Genomic DNA, 22,621 nt, shown 5'->3' with positions numbered 1-22,621 from the left:
TCACAGTCCAAGGGTTGTGACCACAGTGCTGTTCGGTCGTTCTTTACCGGTTTTCTGATGCGTCGTAGGTCAAATTGGCCGTGCATGCCGATGAAAAATTTAGCGTGAAACCTACCAACAACCTGTATTTTTATAGTGAAGCTAGAGTATACTGCGCAGCTTTGTTCTGCTTTTATAACAGTAGCCAAACTGCGCGAAAGCGCGGAAAAGACACATACAACAGAGCGTTATGAAAACGTTTAATCTGCACCTCAAGTCTGGCAGTGTATGAATAACTCTCGTTCCCCATGGTAGTAGGTTGTCTAGAAACAACGCGAACGTGACCACTTTACTACATATGAAGCAAATTTGTTTGGACAATTTCCATCCCCGCTAACCAAAGTTTGAGGCTCGATGCAGATGGCGTTTATTCCCAAGAGAACCTTGTGAAAATGTTGAATAAAACAGGCCGAAAATGCCGGTTGCTTAAATTTCCTGTGCTTGAAAAAGTTACATTCAGTTATCAGCCCGCTATCCTTTGGTGAGTTTCCCGACTGTATTTGTTACCCTTCGATCCATATACTATGAACTATAATATTATTTGTTTTCTTGCGATTGGTTCTCATACCACGGGTCTGTTTTTATTATGGCCCGTTACGGAAGACCTTGTGATCAAGATAACCAAAGGATACAAGGGTGGTACTAGTTGGACGAGTGGGTTTGCTTCCTGGGTTTTACAATCCAAGCCGTTCATTTTTCACGTTAGAATGGTACGACGGCAGCCTTCAGGGTCCTCAATGAGAAACGATGATTAGCCAACAAAAGTGAAATGCGGACATGATATTGTGTCCAAAGAATGTGTGATTCTTCGGCTTGTGTGTAGCATGAGCGGGCCTGCCTCGTAACAGTTTAGCTTTTCGTTGCGACGTCTTTAGATTGTACTGTGAGTAAATACCGAATCCTATCATGACACAACAAGTGTGTTTTTCGGAACAACCAACAGGAAACCTACCTGGTTAAGTTAAGTGAAATTAAGCTAAACTGACTACTAGTGCGTAAACAGACTGTATCACCAAATCACGAGCCAGCTGTGACTCAAACCTTCCACGTCAAAGCATGAAATGTACAAGACTAATTTACAGACAGCATGTCAATTCTAGCCAAAGGACTTTGCGATTCACAATTAGGCTTTCGAATAAATCATGGTTGTACGGCAGTGAAGCATCGGTGTTGAACACTGATGTCATGCTGTCGATGATGATAACTGAACCTCAGTAGGAGCGAAAGGTCTCGAGTATTCGAGCTTTTTAGAATCACGCCACACCTTTTCGAATAGCATTTGGAGTCAGTAACATATTGAAATTGCCGTCACACAATGAGTACTACCTGGAGCAAACTGGCAAACTGATTAGCAACATAGATTGATTAGCGCACCATAAGTCAGTCACCATGTGCCATCCACCCAATTTATAATTAACAACTAATTAATGCTTTAATTGGCTTTTCGACTTTTTAAAATATATAAGCTCATGGAGGAAAGTGTTGATAGCTAAGGTAGCGTAGATTGTCGTTGGCTTGTTCGCTGAGCTGGGCAATTAGATTGCAAAAGTTTCCTCACCAATCGGGGTGACATCATCAGTGCGTTATTAGGGGGCGTAGTGGTGCGTGGCGGTGAGTTAGTACACACACGTAACACTACTCAACGCACAACCACTAACCCACCGCTACGCACCACTACGCTTCCTAATAACTTACTGGTGATGTCACCTCGACTGGTGATGAAACTTTTGCAATCAAATTGCCCAGATTAACTCATATTTACGGGACGAAATCCTCAGTTAGATCGAGGAACGGCGTTTCCGTGGAAGCGGTGCCAAAATTTGACTGCTAGTCGATAATAATGGGGATCTTGTTATCCATTCAGATTGCCTGGATGAATGCCTGTGGTGTAGAAATCTCAGAATAATTGTGATAATCTTGCACGAACTCCCTCTCCCCTCAAAGTTATTCTTTTTTTCACAATAAGGTTTCCAAATGAATCATGTTCGTATGACGGTGAAGCATCATTGTCAAAAACTAAGGTTAATACGTCGACGGTGTGATGAATAAAATGAAATTCGGGCATACAGCTACCTTTTAACCGAAGAATGACTGTCTACATCCACAAAATAACAGGACACTAACAACCATGGACCTCCTCCTAAGTCAAATTCCAACAGTGCCGGCTACAGCCTACGAGGTGTAACTGTTCATCACGTTTCCGTCATCGGTGGACTTTTTTTCTCAAAATGGTAGACATGAGTGATAAGGCATCTTTTCTTTATCAGAAGAAGAAAACGCCAAAGTTACTGCAACTTGTAGAAGTTACATCAGCGAACTCGCTAGCGTCAGCAAAGGTTCCAGTACTAAAAACACCTACTTCACAGTCACTGACGTTGGTTCGCAGTTACATCTCACGATACTGGCTATCGGGAACAGGGTGGTGATAACAGTGCCTGGAATATTCATGGTCCTGTCCCAGGTAGTACATGGTCCATTTGATGCTGAATGTAGACGTAGACATCAGCATCACTCGCGTTAGATACTACCTCAGCATGCGCCAAGCCAACACTCCCTGTGGTTCCCGGGAATCTGCTAAGGAATGGTGCCCTATATAAAACCAGATACCCGTTTTGCAATCAAATCACTTCAAATTCACTGAGCTGGTCATTCCGAAAGCGTCTGTTTGCAAACCTTAACAACATAGTTCTCACTTCAAGCTAATTCACGCGACCCATTTAACCCAGTGCGATGTATATTTTTGAGTCCGAACGTGTCATTAGTCTACATAGAGTGGCGTTTTTCCCTTACAAGCGAAATCTAGGGCAATCTCGTACGTTTCTAACTATATCTTCAGGTTCCTATTCTCCGTTTCTTGCGTAACCGTTTAAATTGATATTTCAGCAGGTATGCTTTCCTGTTTGACTTCAAAAGTATAACTCCTACACCCCTTTATCGGATATATTCTAGTGTATCAATATAAAACCAGCAGATTCCTAATCATCGATTAGACTTCCGGTCTCTTTTTGCCTGAAGTTGACATTGCGCCTAGTAGCCTAACAACAAATGGCAGCGGAAAGGTGGGCATCACCGGGCGTCGAACTGTTGTCCCAGGTTCCAGAATCATAGCATTTGTATCGATCTATCGCCCATTGTGATCTGTCATCTGTGGACGCCTCAACAATGTCAGTCGGTGGATTGTTTACTCCCTACCGGATGTAAAGTGATTTTGAAGTTTCCCCTAAGTTTCCACTAGTGACTAGTGGTGTGGCAACAGTGCATCTATCTTTGGTGATTCCCAATCGCAGAAATCCTGGCCCACACGCATTTCTTCTACCCTAGCGCTGGTTGTTAAATTTTTTCAAGTTCTTGGTATTTGGGAATTAGACTGGTGTTCCGTATCCTGGCAACGAGCGTACGAGCATGCTCACCGAACTCCACATGGAATCCTTCATCCGATACGCGAATGAGCGCCCGAGAGCCCAGAGGAATCAACTGTTTCTGATGGCAACCAGCGCCATGCAGACCTTGGTTTTCAAGTCACCCTTCATCACAAGGTCTGTTTCTGAGGCCGACGCTATCATTTAACGGCCTATAACTTCGTCCCGGCCAACTTGAAGATATTGACACTTGTTTTCAATCAATTGGAAAAATTTTGGAACCGATTGAGAAGTCATCGTTTCAGAAGAGCTTGGTAAACAACCGGTAGTTTTTACTTGGGCGACGTGCCGCTTTGCCAAGCTTTTCCGAAACGATATTGACACTTGGCCTCGTTCACCGATCATCGAGACCGATCGACACACCCAAGCGTTTGCGAGGGTGTAGTCCATATTTTACGGTCGTCCATGAAGGAAGGCAGATTGCCTATAGCATATGAGACGTTTTATTCGCATGCACATTTAACGATATCGTTCTAATGACTCAACCTTGCGGATTCACACTGCTGAATTTGAGACCTAATCTCCTCTAGCCAGCGACAAGTTGGTGGCACATGATCTGTTTTTGGTGTGCCCATATCAACTAAGAATAAGAATCATGTTGTCCTCCATGCAAGCGATAAAGATAATTTTGACCATCTTTCCATGGTATTTTCTGGCTCTGACACTAAAGAGTAAGTGTCTGGAATGTTCTTAGTTGCCCTGTCATCAAGCGGTTTTACAACTGATTCCTTCCGCGTTTGGATTACCAAAATCGTATATAGCAGCTTGCTGAATAGTGCTGAGACCCATGCTAGAGTCGCTTGAGCTGGATGGTAGAGTACAAGCGGATGCAAGTCATCTCGCCTAGAATAATCGATGGTACACCTTGCTCCGTACAATTTTGACGTTTGATCTTGTGCTAATATAGTCCTTCGTTATTCGGCCTGTTGTTAATTCCATGAGTTTATAGACGAAGTGGTTAAAGAAGTTCTGACTTGAAGGAATCGGCGCTTCAAATCTCGTTTAGCCACTCGTCCTTGGTTGTCCATGAGCACAGGAAGTTCATTGGAGCGTCGAAGACTTACAATTGTATAGGAGCACGCTTCGTTGGAATCGATCTTCATCTGTGGTTCTCTTCGATGAGTGACGTGTTTACTCAACAGTTTCCAGTGTTTGGCGTACTCCTCAAGCCGACAATTTCATATGTACACATTCGGGGACCACTATGCGCTAGAAATACTAACAGTTTAGCCAGCTTTTAGGACTTTCCATTTGGATATGGAGTTTACAGTATTCCGCTTCTGGCCTTTACTTATCTCTAGACCTCATCAACCTTACTAGGTGATATACCGCACTTCAGAAGTGGGGCCTGGTGCAAAAGTTCCACAGCTCCCATTCGTCAGACATTAAAGATGTAAGCGAACATAGTATCTGGGTTTCCGGTGCAACACACTCGTACATTTTTGGGCAATTATTCGTGTAAGGAAGGAGGCTTTCGATGCGGTGTTATTCACTAGAAAAGACCAACTAACCAGTTACAGATTGTTGGACACGGGAGCAAAACTCTCATTTGCATCTAATTTACAAAAACTGAACATCCATATTCTCTTGAACGTGTCGTCCTCCGCTTTCTTGGATATTCACTGACTGTTGCTCAAATCCAAGCAAATGCTAAAAACGACTACAAATTCCGCAACAGATCTCCCTTTTCAAGAGAAGCAAAGCGAATTTGAAAGAAGAAAACATACTACTCGCATCCTCCCCCATTCAGTAGTATTACCGTTACACTCGTATTCAGTGATCTGTCTAGATGAGTCATAGGCAAGATTCGTTCTGCAACTGTGAACAGTAAGTCCAGTGGTTAATGGGAAGAGATTGTCTTGCACCAAACTTATATTTTCGGTTACGTGCTACGTGTTTGATGATAAGCTTCTTGATATTGGTCCCGACAAGCAAAAGGTGTTGATCACCTTTGGGTGTATCCCAGTTTATAGTGCACTAAAGTCGCTAGCGAGCACGTAATAAGAAGCTTGTTCTACTTCTTGGAGATCTGTCAAGACTGAATGCACTCTAGTAGGAGACGGCCACTGGACTGCAGCCCGATGTACTTATGTCAAGAAACATCGGGTTGCTTTTTGGGCTGCTTAAATTTCAATACTTGCCTCATCTATCACTGCCAGAGCACTTTATATCGCGCGTGGTAACTTTGAGATCCCGACACATTTATTCGCCAGTAGTGGTATTTTTAAATCCTGGGTGTTATTTTCTTTATAATTCCATCGATGGTATCTGTTGATTTCCAATTTCAACAGTCACTGATGTGTTTGAACCCGCAGTATTAATATCAGCTGTATTTCGGAGATATATGTATCAATCTGGTAGAAACAAGTGTACATATCCAAAAACGGTACGATAACTTGTCGTACTCTTCCTCACCACTTAGAATCAACTAGGCGATTGATTAAATTAGGTTAAATTGAGAAGAATCCGTCGTGTAATGATGTGCTCTAGACCTTGGTCACATTGATTATGCGACCGATAAGCAACCAAACACAAACTCCCAGTGGCTTTCTAAATTTCTCCTCTTAGGATTGAGATAAGAAGATCAAACGGTCATTTCTGGCAGGGTTGCTTCCTCAAAAATGTCTTCTCATGCGACATGTTTCTACTCCAGGGAACTGCTCGTGGAGGAAGGGAATATCGGTTTTAAATAGTTCTTCAAAGTTAAACTAATCCATGGCAACGGCGCATGCTCCCCAAATGATTCATGCTGGCGAAGTGTCATTTCTGTTGTTTCCGCATTTAATCCTCCTGATTTAAATGTCATGGACTGTGATAGATGTGACTTCTGTGTTACACGTCCGGCAGGAATCCCATAATGAACGGCGACATATTCGGTTCAACCTTACTCTATCAGTTTGTATCCAGGTTTTTTGAAGTGTAGGTGTCTCGAATATTTGAGGTACGCTAGCCCTAAGTCATTTCCGATTTCTCGTCTTCCCAACGTTATGCTTTACCCTTATAAACTGACATATATGTACGGTAGCTCGACATCAGTGTTTTCGCGTTGGTGTTGCTGTTTATAATGGTGATGGTGACGGTATCATCCACTGAAAGGGATCCAACCATGCTCGGCCGTCCAGGTTTGCCGCCGCAACTCAGCCTGATACATGTTGATGACTTCAAGCAGATGGAAGTCTGGTCCTCTGTTTTCCCGCTTACCGCTGCAAAGAGCTCATTATTATGATGTTGCGCGGTTTTGTAATCGTCACACGTGGTTTGATGCACCCTAGAGATACTCAATCTCGATTGAGATTCAACGTCTTTTCTGTCATTTTTACTCGCGAATTTCATTGTACCAGCCTTTCGTGTACTTCAAAGATACTATAATCCCTCAAAATGTGGTCATTCTATAGGGAATTTACTCTTTCAGAGTCGACAATAATCTATGGTCAAGTACGGCTGTCATCCTGGAGACAGAGACCACACACTACTTTCCATGGTAATGCTTCCTCTTTATGGTAGGGAAGAATGATTTCCACGATCCCTATTCACGATTAGATAGTAGCAAAACTCCCACCAGATTCGTTTTAAACATGCATCCGTACTATGAGCGTTAGTAATTCTATCAATTGGTCCATTCAGCTGGCACCGGATATCCAGGCATCTAAAGTAGCTACACTATTGATTTGGGTCACTATAGTATAACCGCCCTACCAAAGCAGCCGTCATTTTAAACTCTGTCACTTGCTTATTCACTGAAACGCGTTGCTATTATCTATTGAAGATACAAACTTCAGGTAATTACTCCCTACTGTCTCCTTTCGATAGCAGCTCGAAAATAGACTGGGGTAATACTAACTCCAGATTTCACAGTGAAAATGGCTGAATTTCGCCTTTGACCGTGTTGGTTTGGTACGTGAATATGTAATGATCTTAAGTGGTGGTAACTGACAGATAGACGGTACGATGGGAAAGCGCATAGAGAACTGAGTTGGAGTGATCGATCGAAGCACATAATAGACTTACTGATACCCTTTTACGACCTGTAGTTGGAAAACACCGTGGAGAAAAATCTCCGTCTGAAACCCGCGAGGAGGAAGGTGCATTTCACCACTGAATAACTTAACTGACCAGTTATATTTGTACGTGTTTGTCTCCACTTAGCGTAACAAACTGACTTCCCTTATCACGATTGCAAAAGTGACATATGGAAGCTTCAAATATTTGTCCGAAGTTAAGCTAATTTAAACCGGAGTTCCGCAAACGTTATTTGATTTAAATTATGCCTAATCTGATACTTCATTCGTTTTGGTTAGCTATGATCCACTATGCATTTTCCCGCCAACACCCGAGCACGTCAGGCCATCATGATTCTATCTCCCCAAATCACCTATGTCGATTCGTTACCCAGTTCCTCCTGTTCTTCACCTCATCCTCATGAGAGCACGCGACATACGTTCTGCATTTCCGATTACTTCTGAAACAAAAGTAGTCCTTCTTAGCCCGTCTTTGTTAAGTGGCTTTTCCGAAATTGACCGCAGTGAAAGCGGAATTTGCTTTTGTCTAGAGTACATGGTTGATTATATTGGTGTCTCTACAAACCCAGGTTCACCGAATGCCGTAAATTGTGGATGATTGAACTTTTTTTTCTCGAAGGGATTTTTTGCCGCAGCCGAAATTTTCCCAACATAGTCCAATGAAGTGTTTGTTAATGATCTCTGTGGCAAGCCCCTTTTTCTTTTGCTTCTACTAATTCAGTACCCACTGCATGGTGAAAAGTAGCTCTTCTAACACCACTTCGTGTTCAGCAGTTCATCAACTTCAGAATTAAAACATACACAGTACATGGAGACCACTTGAATCTAGTTTTGATTTTATGGGTACCGAAGTGAAAAAAACTTGTAGTAAAATAGTTCGATGAACTTGAATTGGTTACTAGTACGCACTACACTACTCATTTGTATAACAAATTCTGCTATTCTAGTAAGCAAACAAACTCGAAAAATTCAGCCATTAGTTTGGCTAAGTTTGCAACCTGTTTGATAGCGTGATGAAAGCAGAACCCCGTCCCACTCCCTATCGCGAAGTTCTAGAAAGGGAGTTTTCTACCTACCCATATGAAGTGTTCCACAGTGCTCAAAATTTTCACAAATTTATATGAAGCAACTTCGAATTTCACACAAAAACGAACTCATAATCAAGACCTGGCCCAAAGCGGCTGAAACTACACGTAGAAGTCCTGATATGAACAAAGGTAACAAACGGCCTTGTACATCGGGAATTTATGCGGTACTGGACAGATCAGATTTTCTCATTCGGGATCATCAGCGATCCACATTCCACGAATCCTCAGGTTGACTCAAACACACGGTCTTCTGGCTAGGAGGTGAAGTGCAAGTTAATAAACCTTCTGAGCAGTCGCTTGTAGCCAAGAGGTTTAGTTTTCATCTACCAACCGGGAGTCTGAGGTTTCTAATACCGTCCAGATTTGTAGTTTACTAGCTCTGACAACAGGCCACACTGTCTTGTTCACATGCGAATGAAATAGGATTACCGCCTGCCAACCTTCAATCTTGACAAACTTGCTCAGCTTACTCTTAATTTATATTCGTTTAAATGGACGATTCGCGGTGATATGATTGGACAGTGAGGTTCTTTACAGCGTGACACAAAGGTATCTTGTTTATTTCTCCCAGTTTACTTGTTATTTAGTTTTACACTTGCCTAGCTCGTTAAAAGTATCTGCATGAAGTGTATCTAGGAGTGAATGGCGACAAGATCGTTCTGATCAACTGCTTCTCGAAGAAACGACAGTTGTGCAGGAGTGTATTAACTATCTAGGGTGTCAATCGTAGATAGGATTAGGAGTGTGTTTCTTCGTGCTCCCTTCCCCTTAGTAGTAGTGCGTTCATCATTTTTCACATTTCCGAAAATTTATTGGATTACTAATATATATATATATATACTATATAAATAAGTTGAACTACCTGGGTGTTGTAATTTTCTAAATGTATTGATTTGGCCAAACGAACAGTCACTACCGTTTTTTCTGTCTTGCGGTTCAGCCAGTCAAAATAAGTCATTATCTGTGGCACATCCGATCTTTTGTAAGTTGGGACAAAGCAACTTCAAATGACAATCACTTGTCAGCACCCAGATTGCACAAGACTGATAAGCCCAAAGCGATTTCTCAGAGCTCATATAAGCTAGAATTTTGGACAACTTCGACAAACATCAACCTTCTTGGGGGTGGACTGGAGATAAACTTCAGATTGCTACGCATGAAGGTATGCACTCAAGTTTCCACCTAGTTTACTCATTGACCGCTGACAATCAGTAGGCTACCTCTAGTAAACGGATTAATATTATTCAGTGACTAAACACAAGTGGTGCTACTACGGAGCCGTCGTATCGTAGAAATCTGCCAGTACTTCGTTTTAGGCTGCTTGTGGAACACGAGGTACATAAATCTTTCCTTAAAATGTTATTCTGGCAATAGGGAGCCTTTAGCTTCTCTCAGAGTGACACGCTGGTAATTGGCGGGGTCACTCTTTCTGCCTCGTCAGGGAATGATGCATCTTAGAAAAGTTTCCAATGTGAGACAAGAACTTGATGTCTTACTTGGTTGGTTTAGTTTATAGTCTTGCTCTGTGCGGACGGAAATGAACGCATCAAGTAGGTTCATGCAACAACACGTCGTCCGACGCCCGGACAAAGCCAGAACTGATGCATACTCGCTGATTGGTAAGCACTCCTCAAGAAATGGATAACTTGTGTGCAGCTGTAAATTTTCCAGCTTGCTACAGCAGCTTAAGTATGTAGTCATACCTAGTCTTGTAAACAACGCAACAAGTCGTGTAAGCGTGTGCGCGCAGCTCGAATACCGCTACGAGTTGGCACATGCTGGTGTCAAATCCCACTCCTGGTGTTTTGTGTACAAGGAGTTCTCTTGATTGTCTTGCAGCTCGTTTGGAACTATAGCGATAAAACAGGGCTGTATGTCAAATGTTTTGATGATCCCAAACTTCAGCTTACCAAAGGCAATCGTAAAAAGGTTTTTAAAGTTCAATTGAACACGACCAGTGGGCTCCTAAATTTGTGCTGATCCTTGCGTGCCACGACGGACCTATTAGTAAGGTAAGCTAATTGATTCGGGACGCAATTGGGCTCCGTGTATTTTGACCTTCTTAAATCACTGCCTAGTGAAATGATAAATATCCAGTTTACTTCATCCACACCATCCTGTGCTGTTATACGCCCAGGGCCATCCCGCAAGACGCATGTCAGCATGCTCTGGGCATCCGAGCAAGGTGCCTATTTAGTGCCGTTTCGATAATTATTGTCCGACTCGGAAACTGCATGAAAAAGCCACTCAGATTCCATGCAAAGTGATAGAACTACGGGGACTGACTTATGATTTGATCACCACCGCACTTTTGGTTTGAACAGATCGATTAGCGCAGTGAAAGTACCGCATATCGTTGGTATAGTGTCAGCAAACAAATAAAGCTCGAGAGGTCTGTATAGAATAGCAATTCGTCATTCGTATGTGGTTGTGGCCCAGAGAATGACCCATAAGTTGAGTCAGTTGTACCACCATATATCTATTCACATTTGGTTCAGGTGGAGTGCTGGATATATTTGGGACGGTTATCCCACGATTGTGAATTTTCTCAGACGCCATTGTGCAAAGTACACCCACTAATGCCTAATCTTAACCTTATCTACGATTTACGTGGGTCACCGGAACATCGTGGTCCGGTTGAGTAATCTCGAAATTAAGTAGTCATTTCATGCGTGTTCCCAAATTTTCTTCCTCACAAACAGCGGACAGTCGTGGTAGGCATGCTGTTATCCATAGCGCCGTCCTTCTGTTCGTTCTCCTGTAGTGCGCTCTCAAGTTTTTACAAACCACAGTGTTCGGGACGCTACACGCACGGCTCAAAACAAATCGATTTTGCGGCTATCTGTTTCATACGGGTGGCGAACTCGAATTAGTTGGAAATACTGTCGACACTGTTAGCCTATTTGTTGTCCGGATGTTTGTTCACCACCACTTTAATCGAGGACACATATCACCTCTTCATTCTTTTAGGAAGTGCGATGTCCCCCCTGTATGATGCATTATAATTATGCTGATTCCAACTTATCAGCAAGTCAGTGCTGATTTTCAAGATATTATTCTGTCCTCAACACGGTAGCTCGCCTTCCACTTTAGATGTGTGTGGAAAACTCAAGTCAAACAGCGTCACCCAGAGTGACAAACTTTACAAGCTCTCAAATCCCTATGGTTAGAAGTCATAGTACAAGCCGTTCAGTGTGTCCCACGCCCATGTGCTTCCGGGTGTGGACTTGGTCACGACTTGTGTTGCCAGCGGCAACAGTTAGTCACCCTCCTTTGTCCCAAAAAATTGACCAACCATATTTCAAATCATTAGGCCCAAGGCTATTGCCACTTTTACTTTTTCCACGTACCAAGCAAATCACTAATACTAAAAGTAAATAAATACTGTAGAAATATTTGTGAAAAGCGGAATATTTGGAAGCTTTCGTTTATTTCCGTCGTTGGTCTGTCACGGAAGCCCACGCATTCATACACACACTGAAGACATTGAATTAAATTGTTAGAAAGTAGGATCCACATATGATGCGGTTCTTTCACTCCAGATTTATCATAAGGGTTTTTGTGAGTTTACAGGCATTCGGCCCATTGAGTGACATAATCGACAAAATTATTTAACGTAAGGTTTTCTCACATTACATGCCCATCCACCACTTTCTATTTGGTAAGAAATGACGGGCTTGCAATTAAGCGAGCCGTCAGATGCCGGTTTGAACAAAATTATTCATGTCCCGATTTGCCAACTAACAACCTGGTTCTCCTCTCCTCACACTGTGCACGCAAGTTTCTTCTTCACTCCAGAGACCGGAGTGTCCCGGGACTACCGATATCATCTATTCTTGCTTACCTGAGTCTTGTGCAAACGGTATCCACAACGTTGATTATTCTTCAAGCGAGCAGTTGATTTATACACTAATCTCCTGGTTACTCGTCATGCAACCCTATTCACCAAAACAGGCTTAACAATCTTCACTGATACGGAATGGAGTTGGCGCTCATCTTACGTGTTCGTACGAGTTCGAACGGTTCCTTCTACCCAGGCGACCGCAAACTAATTCAGACAGTAGAGTGAGTAGATTTGGTGATTTTCAAGCTTTGCCGAAAAGTCGGGAAACACGGTCAGTTTCACTGTGGGGGTTAGCCAAAGCAATACGTGTAGAACTAAAAGTAATGGAACCTGAGCATTTTGATGTAATTTCAGTCATTTGCACTCATTTTTGTCCCCTCTTGGGATTCTTACGCTGGCGATTCCGAAAAGAAAGCTAAAAGCATTTGTGACTTTGTGGTGTGGCTTAGTGAATCAGTTATTTTAACATTACTGTATTTTTCGTCGGCGGAATAAGAATAAAGGAATGTCGGGATAAGTACCTTGGGACCGTCAAATTGGCCGCCTGGTGCTTTAGTGGGAGTTAACGTTTATATCTGTTGTGCACAGTCTACCGTTGATATTGAGGGATATAACTAGCTTGGTTTCGCTGCTTAGTTCCATCTCTCCTCTGATCTTGGCATTTGGCACACTATTTACGGCTTACATGAGTCCTGATCGACTACGCCTAAAATAGGCGGTACATACGTATAATTTACGTGAAAGCAAGCTATTTTGGTGGTAAAGATATTTCTTAGTTGGGACTTTGGATTCCATTCCCCAGGTGACTAAGACATCACCCACATTTTCCCTGTGCTCTAAAAGACCTCGTCAAAATATCACCAGCTGGCTTTCCGTTACGATATCCTTTCGGAAGCCGTAAGCTTCAATGTTAGTTCCACATGGGCAGTGCATGATAGTACACTGGCGCTCCTAATGCTTACGTGCCTTTGGGATGACAATTCCATTTTAAAATACTCAACTGTACCAGAGGCAAAAATGTGGTATGGGCACTCAAATACATATATAGTACCAGGAGATTAGGAAACATATTCGGATGCATTGTGTTCGTGATAGATCTCGAGAAGTTTCCTTTTGTTGCTGGAGGACATATTTCGACTTGCTCTAGCTACAAAGAGGAATCCAGGTCGTTACGCTTTGCTGGAAGGTGTGATGAGTAACAATGCGACTTTGTTCGTCCTTTTCACCCCAAACCAAACCCTTAGTTCCTAGCATAACTGGTGAGTAGTGGATTTTGATAATAGCTTGATGCGACGAATTACACAGACGCTGGTTAACCGCTTGTTAACCTATACGAAGACGCACTTTGATGCTCACGTGCATACCTATGCCTTATAATGCATTTGACGACCATTTTCATGCAATAGTATAATTGTTCCCACAGAAGACTGAAAAAACTTCCGACCTCAAGGAGATGTTACGTCGGTTTTCCATGAGCACACGGTGGTATCAACATTATGAATACTAACGTACGATTCGTGGGCCAGTGAGACAGCTATGCGTCTATTTCAGCTGCTTTCTGCAACTCCTTAGATTTTAGGGGCTATGAACGAACTTTTTAAAATCTTGAAATGCAGCATATTTTCCTTGCACCGGTTGTTGGTAAATTCCTACGCTTTCGTTTATGACACCATGATGCTACATAACATGGTGGAATTAAGCCAATATTCCATCGTGTGATGAAATGAAAAAAAGCTTTTATGTGAATGAAATATTTCGGAGAGTAACCATCACCAAATCGGGAACCAAAAGTATGCACGGAAGGTAGCCGATAAACGGAGTCGGACGCTGTAGAGAATGCTTTGAACCAATGCTCATCAGTGTCTGTGAGTAAAGAGGACGTTCTGAAATTTCAACTATTTATTTTATACCACAAGATGGATTGCATTGTTGTTGACTCCCGATAAAAATGAAACGGTCGTGTAGTACCTTGCAACTTTTCGGCACAGCTATACTCCAGTTGAGTGAGCAGTACGAACAGCAGACGTGAGAAGTAATTGAGGAAGCTCACTTAAAACCGACACAAATTTTTACCGTCAGCGGACTGGTCACTGGTTTATTGAGATCCATGTAATGAACTCAACGCAACCGAGCACAAGTAACCACTCCAGCGGGTTATACTGCTGGAGGTGACGTCTATGTATTCGTCCCAGAATGCGTTACGAGTACGTTTCTGTTTTAAACATACGCCTTTTTTAAATTTCGAAAATCGTAACCAACGACAAAATCTTAACTCTCGGATCCAAAACGTGATTATGAGCACTGATCGAATAACTGAACCAAGTCAGTCATCCGTGCAAACCAGGTTTGCTTCTTCAGATGTGCGCTTAGTGTGCACTGGTTGAGCGGTGGCGACATGTTCACTTCGCATTTCAAATGTCGGGTTCGACTTCTGAAGGGAGTACATCTTACGTTTGTGTGAACCAACTGTTGTCAGACGGCGATAAGAGGACTGTTATAACCAGGGCTGTGAATACATATGTGAGAAGTATATACAACGGAACATTTCCACATTGTGTACTTAGAAGAGTCAACATGTTGGAAACACACATCCCGGCCCGAAACTTGGCAATAACATGACTATTCGTAAACCGGTTATATGGAAACCGTTTAAGCGTCAAAACAACGATAATGAAACAACCTGTCCATCGCCTGGAGCTGATAAGTGCGTAGATAGTAGTAAACGTGGCTTATCGGGAGTCACAAATCCTAGTGTATTAATACCTCTAAGGACCGGAACCAACTGGGATAGAACCAATTGTTTTTGTTTAGACATTTCATTCTTCTGCAATTAAGTATATGAGAAATATCACAGCTACGCACTTTGGGGTTTTGTTCGTAATGAGGGAAAACCATGGGTCATAAGAGACGCTGAGGGAAAAGTTTGATCCAAGAGAACAGAGACATCGCCAAAGTCAATATTGCTGGATAAAACAGGCAACATGGGAGGTTCAGGACATTGGCGACCTAGTTTGGTGACGATTTGTTTTGCCATTTGTCCCAAAGGAATTAGTCTAAATTAAAACCCCATTGCTTTTAGATTGTGGTCTTATTGTCAAATTAGGTTGGCCACTTCATCCCTGACGAGCAACAGATCACCTGAATACAAGGCGTCCCGATAATTATTCTAATGTTCTAAGACTTAGGTAGCTTCGAATAACTGATTGCATTCATCCTTGGGTATAGAAGATGTTTACACGCAGAACTTACATACAGTTGTCCGCACTTCTTTCTATGCTTTTTCCTTTTACTCATTTCCTGTGATCCAGTTGCTTCGGTATTATGCCGCTCATTTATCCTATACTGTTCAAAATTTTGATTACAGCGATCCCTATACCAACTCAATTTGATGGGTCTGGATGACTCAGAAGAAGACAAGATTTTCGCCCATTCACACCGTTTAGGAAAGATAGGCAGGGATGATGGAATCGGGATTGGAACAAAACCTAATCATCGAAGGCCCTATGAAATAGTGCAAACAGACCAAAGCAACTCCACCTTGTCATTTCCGATGCCTAGTTATACACCATCAAATGAGTCTCCATGTCTTTGGACGGCTGGCGCTGGTTTGACTCGATTGCCCGATTCGGCAGTGTTCTCAGGTGAACCCAGTCATAATCCAGAGCTGCAGTCTACCAGTAGTCCAAGTATACCGTCTGTGGAACCCAAACGTCCAGTGGCCAAACCTCGTCAGAGGCGTTTGAAACGACCTAAATCAACTACCCATTCGATCCTGGGCCCTGAATGGAATGAGCCGGAACACAGTTCGCCGATGTTTCCGCGCGCAGACTTGGTTGATTCTAGTAGATGGGGTGCACTAAGTCACCTTTCAATTACCACGGAGGTTGTGCTTGACAAAACTTCGCAAGGGTTTGGCTTCAGCATTGCTGGAGGGCGAGACGACTCCATTGATCCACCCAACGCAAATGTAGATATACTGGTCACTCGGATCAATCCTGGTGGAGCAGCGGACCGGTCAGGAGGCTTACAGTGAGTGCAAACCGTTTTCGCTCGTACTGGAAAACTTTGAAATTTCAGCACATCCATTCGTTGGAAATGAAATAATCCAATGCAGCGTGCTTAGATATATAGTCCGACTCTTTTCTAATTCAGGCAACTTATATTTTAAGGGATGATGCCAACTCTCATAATGTTAGCACAAATATATAACTAATGAGGTGATTAGCGCACAACTTAACTAATAATGCACCATAGACCCAAGAGAACTATCACCAGATAGTCACACCCAGGTGACTGCCTCTGAACGATTGCCCGACTAGCTATCTTCGCTTAGTCAGCCCAACTATCCAATATAGAATGAAATTCAATACAGAGATGAAATATAAAACTGTCTTCTCAGAATCGTACTCGAATCTCACCAAACTTAGATCGTAAGCTTGAACTTCGGAAAAATCCAAATACGTTACTGTGCTCCGAATGCACTTCTTTCACGGCCGGTTGATGTTGCGAAGCGAAACCGATGTGGATAACAGTCATTGGCTAACGTGCGGGCGTTGACTTTTCAACCTACAAGCTATTCGATTGATATTACCGTATGAAAACTACCCACTGATCAGCTAGAGTTTGAAATAAATTTATTGGGTTTGGTTTGTCAGCTCGTCCTGCATGTGACTTGTAATTAGTGTCTGCTTTTTTCATTCATACGAATGTTCCAAAAGTACTGGCAAGCGGTTATTACTTGACTTTGGTTGCACACACTCTACTATCAGTTACTTACACGTATGGGAGAGCTCTGAAGTACTGTGATGCACACTTGTTTGTTCTTTCTTCCATGTCATGCACATAACAGTTTATTTTCAACGATATTTGATTCATGTACCATATGCTGCCTACCTTAAATGCATCATTAGGCTAGTTTTTAGCCTCTGTGTATCACTCCATCCCATCATCCTCCCTTCTGTAATTTTCCAGAGTAAATGACCGGATCCTGTCCGTGAACGGAATCAGTCTGATAGGTGTGTCACATGAAGAAGCTGTCCGAGCCCTCCAGCTGGCTGGATCTAGGCTCAGACTGGTGAGCGCCGTATTCTGTTTATAGTAATTTTGCTGTGCCACAACGATGAAAACCTATCCCTAGATTGAAAAATCGATATTAAACTACGTAAGAGACAAGCGACTCGATGGTGACCCAGACTGATATCTTTCCTACATACGCCTGGTTTTAGATAAGATGCAACATATATTAATTCAATATCTCCGGGAAAGCTGGAAGCATCAGACGCTAGGCAATGGTTTAAATTGAACGCTACTGTAGACCTTCCAGGTTAGTAGACTTTTTTTAGATGAGGCTTTAGTTTGCTTCTAGGGGAATATTCGGGCAATGTTTTTTTCTTTGTTGCATATCTAATGTTCTGCTCTTCAATGTAGTGAGACTCTGCTAGATGAAGAGCATTCCATTCCAGAGTAACTGCCAGTGATGAATAAATAAACAAACAAATAAATAAAGATGGAATTCATTATCATCATCGACTGCATAATATCAATCTTCAACACTGACGCTTCTCCGTCGCACAAGCACGATTTATTTGGAAGACTTGTTTTAAAGAGAAAAATAAAAGTGGACGGAGAAGTGACATAGTCCTAGCTCACCACAATTATTCCAAGGTGCCTCCGCCTCCAGACAATCAGGTAACCTAGATAGAAGAAACTGACAACAAGAACACCACTGACATCGATTGGCAGCCATGTCTTGCGGCGTCTCCAACCAAGTGCAGTGGGGATCACGCAAGCCCTATTCTGTAAGGCGATTAGCACTGACAGCACCCACACTTTTTGTAATTTCTTTCATACCCGTCTGCCAGACCAAGGCTTGTCCCCCTCCCTACTTTCGCCACTCTAAATTGGGCACGGAAAACAGTGCTCTCTTCGGCAAATGATAGTTATGGACTGGGAAAATGTGTTCAGTAAACAAGGATTTTGACTACAATACATTGATGCTTTTACTAATATGAGGGTCGGTGAAGCATCACTGAAAGTTGGTGCTGAACATGGGTTTCCTCCTAGATTAGACGCATGTGTGATAACAAAACAAATTCTAATAAATCAGTTTGATGCCTTTCAACGTTAGGCTTTTGTTGCACTTTAAAATCTCCCAACATATAGAGGTGAGACTTTTTGCCACTGTTCATCGAAGTTTTTTTTCTAGGCGCACCCTAAAATCCTCTATCGTTCAAGCATGGACATTTTTTTGAGGGTAAATATATACCGCATTGCTATTATTAACGCGGACGTCACGTCAACACTGACACATGCACCCAGCTTGGGAAATTAGTTCGTCCTGAGAGGATTATCTCCATCATAGGCGAAAATTCTAAACACTGACTTTGCGGGAAAGTAACCATCTCTAATATCAATCACTGTACAGAAGCGCTATGAGACGCAAAGCGGAAGTCCAAATTAACTTAACCATATGTATCTAGTGTAATCTGGAGTTTGTAAATGGCAGCCGAAAAGTCATCTGACCGATCCGTACCGATGAAACTTGATAATCTTGAACAGCAGCATGTGAAACGAGGCAATTCTCTTCTTGAAAGATCTTTAACTGAACCTGAGATTTTATCATATGTCATATGAAGTCATATCATATCATATGAAGTTAATGGCAAGTTCCAGGTTGAGATAGAGAAGCCTTCTACAAGGCCAAATTCTCGCTTTCCATTGATATTCTAAACAGGTTTCCCTATTTTGAGCTCAAACTTTTCATCTCCACCATAGGAATTGCACCGGACATTCAGTCGTCTTGTATGTAATCATGAGACGCTTGGACGTGGTGAGGCTGCACACTGGCCATCACATTTTATCATCTGAGTTAATATAAATGTATAACAGTGGAGAACACTGACTACACGAAGAAGACGTAATCTAACTGAACAAGGCTTTAATCAGAGATTCGATAACTCTTTAGTTGTAGTATGCCGTTTTATCTTATGTTCTAACGCTACTACGATCAGCCGGTATTACAGTTGTGACATACTGTAGAAGTTCTGTATATCGATCCTTTCAGAATAATTCTAGAAGGTTCTACTGATGTCTCTGATTAAGGTAGCATCAGTACTACAGAGTATTTTCACGTGACCGTCGACTGATGATCACTCACCCTAATGACATTTTTATTATGACGTTTCCCTTTGAAATCAAACCAGGACTTTCTTGGACAATTAATTGTCATCTCTTGAGTTTCAAGCTTTCTTTCCTCAACCGAGGATTGAAAAACAACCGGACGGACGCGTTTCTGCTTTGGATTTCCTTTTTGAATAGGAGTACTTTGTCAGCATCATTTTAGGTTGTGAACGCCAGTATGCTGTGCAGTAGTGTTACCGTAGCAAAAGTATCTTATGAGTTTTTCAGGTACGCTTGGCAGTGTCGTTTCTTGAGGTGGTTCCTATCGGTCACTAATTGACCTGGACGAAAAGAGGTCGCTCATAAGTTACAGTAGTAGGGTGCTAATTAAACTGGATTTTTGAAAATGTCTATTGTAAACTGAATGGTTTTGGAGGGTCGATTCATGGCTCACGTACATGGGTTTTACGTTAAACCGCTGATCATGCATTCCAAGAAGAGTAACTCCACTGGCATTTGGCTAAGTGCGCCGGTAAGTATAGCTTAGTTTGAAAATCATTATACCCCACCAAGCTTATAATTTTGTTTTTGAGGAAAATATAAGTTTGATGGAATCTCAGAATCTATAACTCCCGGGAAATGCGGGGCCGGTAGAGAACTATCCAGGGTACAATTAGTATTATATCATGGCAAGCATTCCATGAATTTCTTTGCCAGTTACTACCTCATTATCTGTCTGCATCTTGGGTATGTTAGCCTCCTTTGGTATAGCTTCTTTCATTTGAAAAAATAGAACTCATGTCATATTTTTGGCGGGAGTGTACTTTCTCATTCCATATACTCATTCCGTAATTTATACCGAAGGAGGCCGGTCAGGACCCTTGGTGTTCCGACAGTTTCTGGGGTTTGAAGAATGGATTTTGATGCAAATTCATTTGCTGTATATGTATTTATACTCTGGTCGTCACAGGCTCGTCATGAGAGTTTGTTAGCCTATGTAGGTACATCAGTGTTCTGTCAGTCCACCACTGACTGCAAGTTTGGTGGCTTTCTTCACTTAGACGATAGTCCGTTGAGCTTACTTTGACAAATTAATGTGCTAATGATAACACCTTACAATAGTTTTCAATGAACGCTAGCTATCTCAGGGACTAATCAACTAGTAGCCAAGTGACAAACGTGTCGCTCTGGTCGGACTATATAGGGCATATCCGGTGGGGTTTAGAACACTGATCACACGTACGCATTTTATTTTTATGAGGGGAACAGTGTGTTTTTCATCGTAATGTCGCTCTTACCCCTGTGTCATTCATCTATGGTTGTTACACTTAAACGCTGGATATGAAATGGATGTGTGCATGATCCGGCTGGTTTACCATCTCTCATTGAATAATTCCCAGTTGATTGACATCCTCTCTGCCTGAGTGGCTGATGTCTCATGGGACGACGACAGCTAAACGATCACCTGTGATCTACCCAAATATTATGTGGGCGTTCGGAGATGGAAAACTGTTCTGTGTGTTGAAAGCGAGGCGATGGATAGCCCCCAAAAACAGTTCAAAGCTTAACTTTCACTAAGGGACCGCGTAGCAGCTTGCCTCGGACATTCAATAATGCCTAACGCACAAGTGAACAAGCTGCCTACGGCCATTCACCTTGGCTTAAAACTGCTCTCGCCGAAACTGCCTGTCTGGCAACTGTACTGTGACCGTCTGAATCGGGGCCACCATCAGACTTGCAATTACCAGACTGGTACTAGCATGGTTATAGTGTCGACAGGTGGAGCCAGAGGTAGTAGATTATTTGGAGTAATTGACGTTCATCCTTACTGAAACAACGGTTGTTGGCTAGTACCATTCTCGCATTCTGTCATTCTAGTTCGCATACTCGTTCTCTTCCGCAAGCAGTTTATAAAGTATACGCCTACATTTATATCCTGAGCGGGTGAAATTCGGTTGTTTGTGACAATCCGACAGGTGCCTTTTAGTACACTGAATCAACCATGCGCAACTATACTCACTTCAATGAGTGCACTAAAATTACAGACAGGCTATACATGTCTTTAACAGTAGCTAAATCCATTATCTTAGAGTGAAGGAATTTGTTTAAACAGACCGCGTGTAATCCAATGCCAGGGAAATCCTAAATTTTGACTTTTACCAACCGTTTGTTGGGCAATAAGGGTTTCCGGGCTGGTGGAGATTAGTCTTTAACGCGATAATATTAGTTTAGAAAAAACCGCATACTTTCCCGCATGGTACTTCATTTTTCGACCATTTCGTTCATGTTGGAAAAGAAATTATCCTGGTGAGAATATCTGGAAGCCGTCATCTAATTTTTCGAAGAGCTTGAGAATAATTAGCCTACTGTCCGTCCGCCACTGTCTATCCAACGAATGTAGCCACTGCATAAGCTTGGATAGCAATGGCGCCAGTGCGCTAGAGTTCGTGTGCAACGCAGCCTGTTGGGAACTTCAACGGAACTTCAGTGTGGATAGTGTATTCTCTGTGGAAAGGACGAAGATGTCACATTAAATCCTCACTCTAGGATACACGTTAATTGACACACCTTCCGAGAGAGATCTGTAAGTTACTGTGCCAAGCCAACTGGTCTCCGAAAACTTGAAAACTGAAGGAATTGTAAACAGCACAACCAAATATTTACCCTAAAACTATTTCTCCTGTTGTCCCAGAGTGCCCAATTAAAGAACAGTGGCAGATAAATTCAGAACTTTGGGTGCAGAACAGCAACTGGGAAATGAACAATGAGGAGGCCCAAAAACATTTAATAACGCCCCAACTACTGACGAGTAGATAAGAAACGGCGGCAAAAGCGCCTGATGAAATCCATCAAGGGTAAAGTCGGATTTCGAAAACGACTAGTGAAGATTAGAACCTTGCAGAGGGAAATGTACGAATTTATTCTCGACTGATAATTTACATGCTGAGCACTTGCCCACCAATGGATGTTTGCCACTGCAGCTATCAAAATAGTGAACTTGCAAAAAAGCGTCGAAAATAACCCATCCTTGACAGTAAAGTTGAGTAATATGGCAAGTGCCTGTTTTCCAGGTTGTACTTATGAATATATATA

General features: G+C 42.4%; 1 protein-coding gene across 1 annotated transcript in view; it reads right to left on the bottom strand.

The window, feature by feature from the left end:
* Positions 1 to 22,621, bottom strand: part of T265_02962 (hypothetical protein) — a gene marked incomplete at both ends in the record, with an annotated part of 89,270 nt that overhangs the window by 62,266 nt on the left and 4,383 nt on the right. The window contains one exon of the mRNA XM_009167341.1: positions 15,659 to 15,803. Within this exon, the coding sequence (XP_009165605.1) occupies positions 15,659 to 15,803 (145 nt within the window). The remainder of the gene's footprint in view (positions 1 to 15,658; positions 15,804 to 22,621) is intronic.

The sequence above is a fragment of the Opisthorchis viverrini genome (assembly GCF_000715545.1).
Source record: "Opisthorchis viverrini unplaced genomic scaffold opera_v5_39, whole genome shotgun sequence".
Classification (NCBI taxonomy): domain Eukaryota; kingdom Metazoa; phylum Platyhelminthes; class Trematoda; order Opisthorchiida; family Opisthorchiidae; genus Opisthorchis; species Opisthorchis viverrini.
Note: the sequence above shows the minus strand (reverse complement) of the source record. Positions and strands in the feature narration are given on the sequence as shown.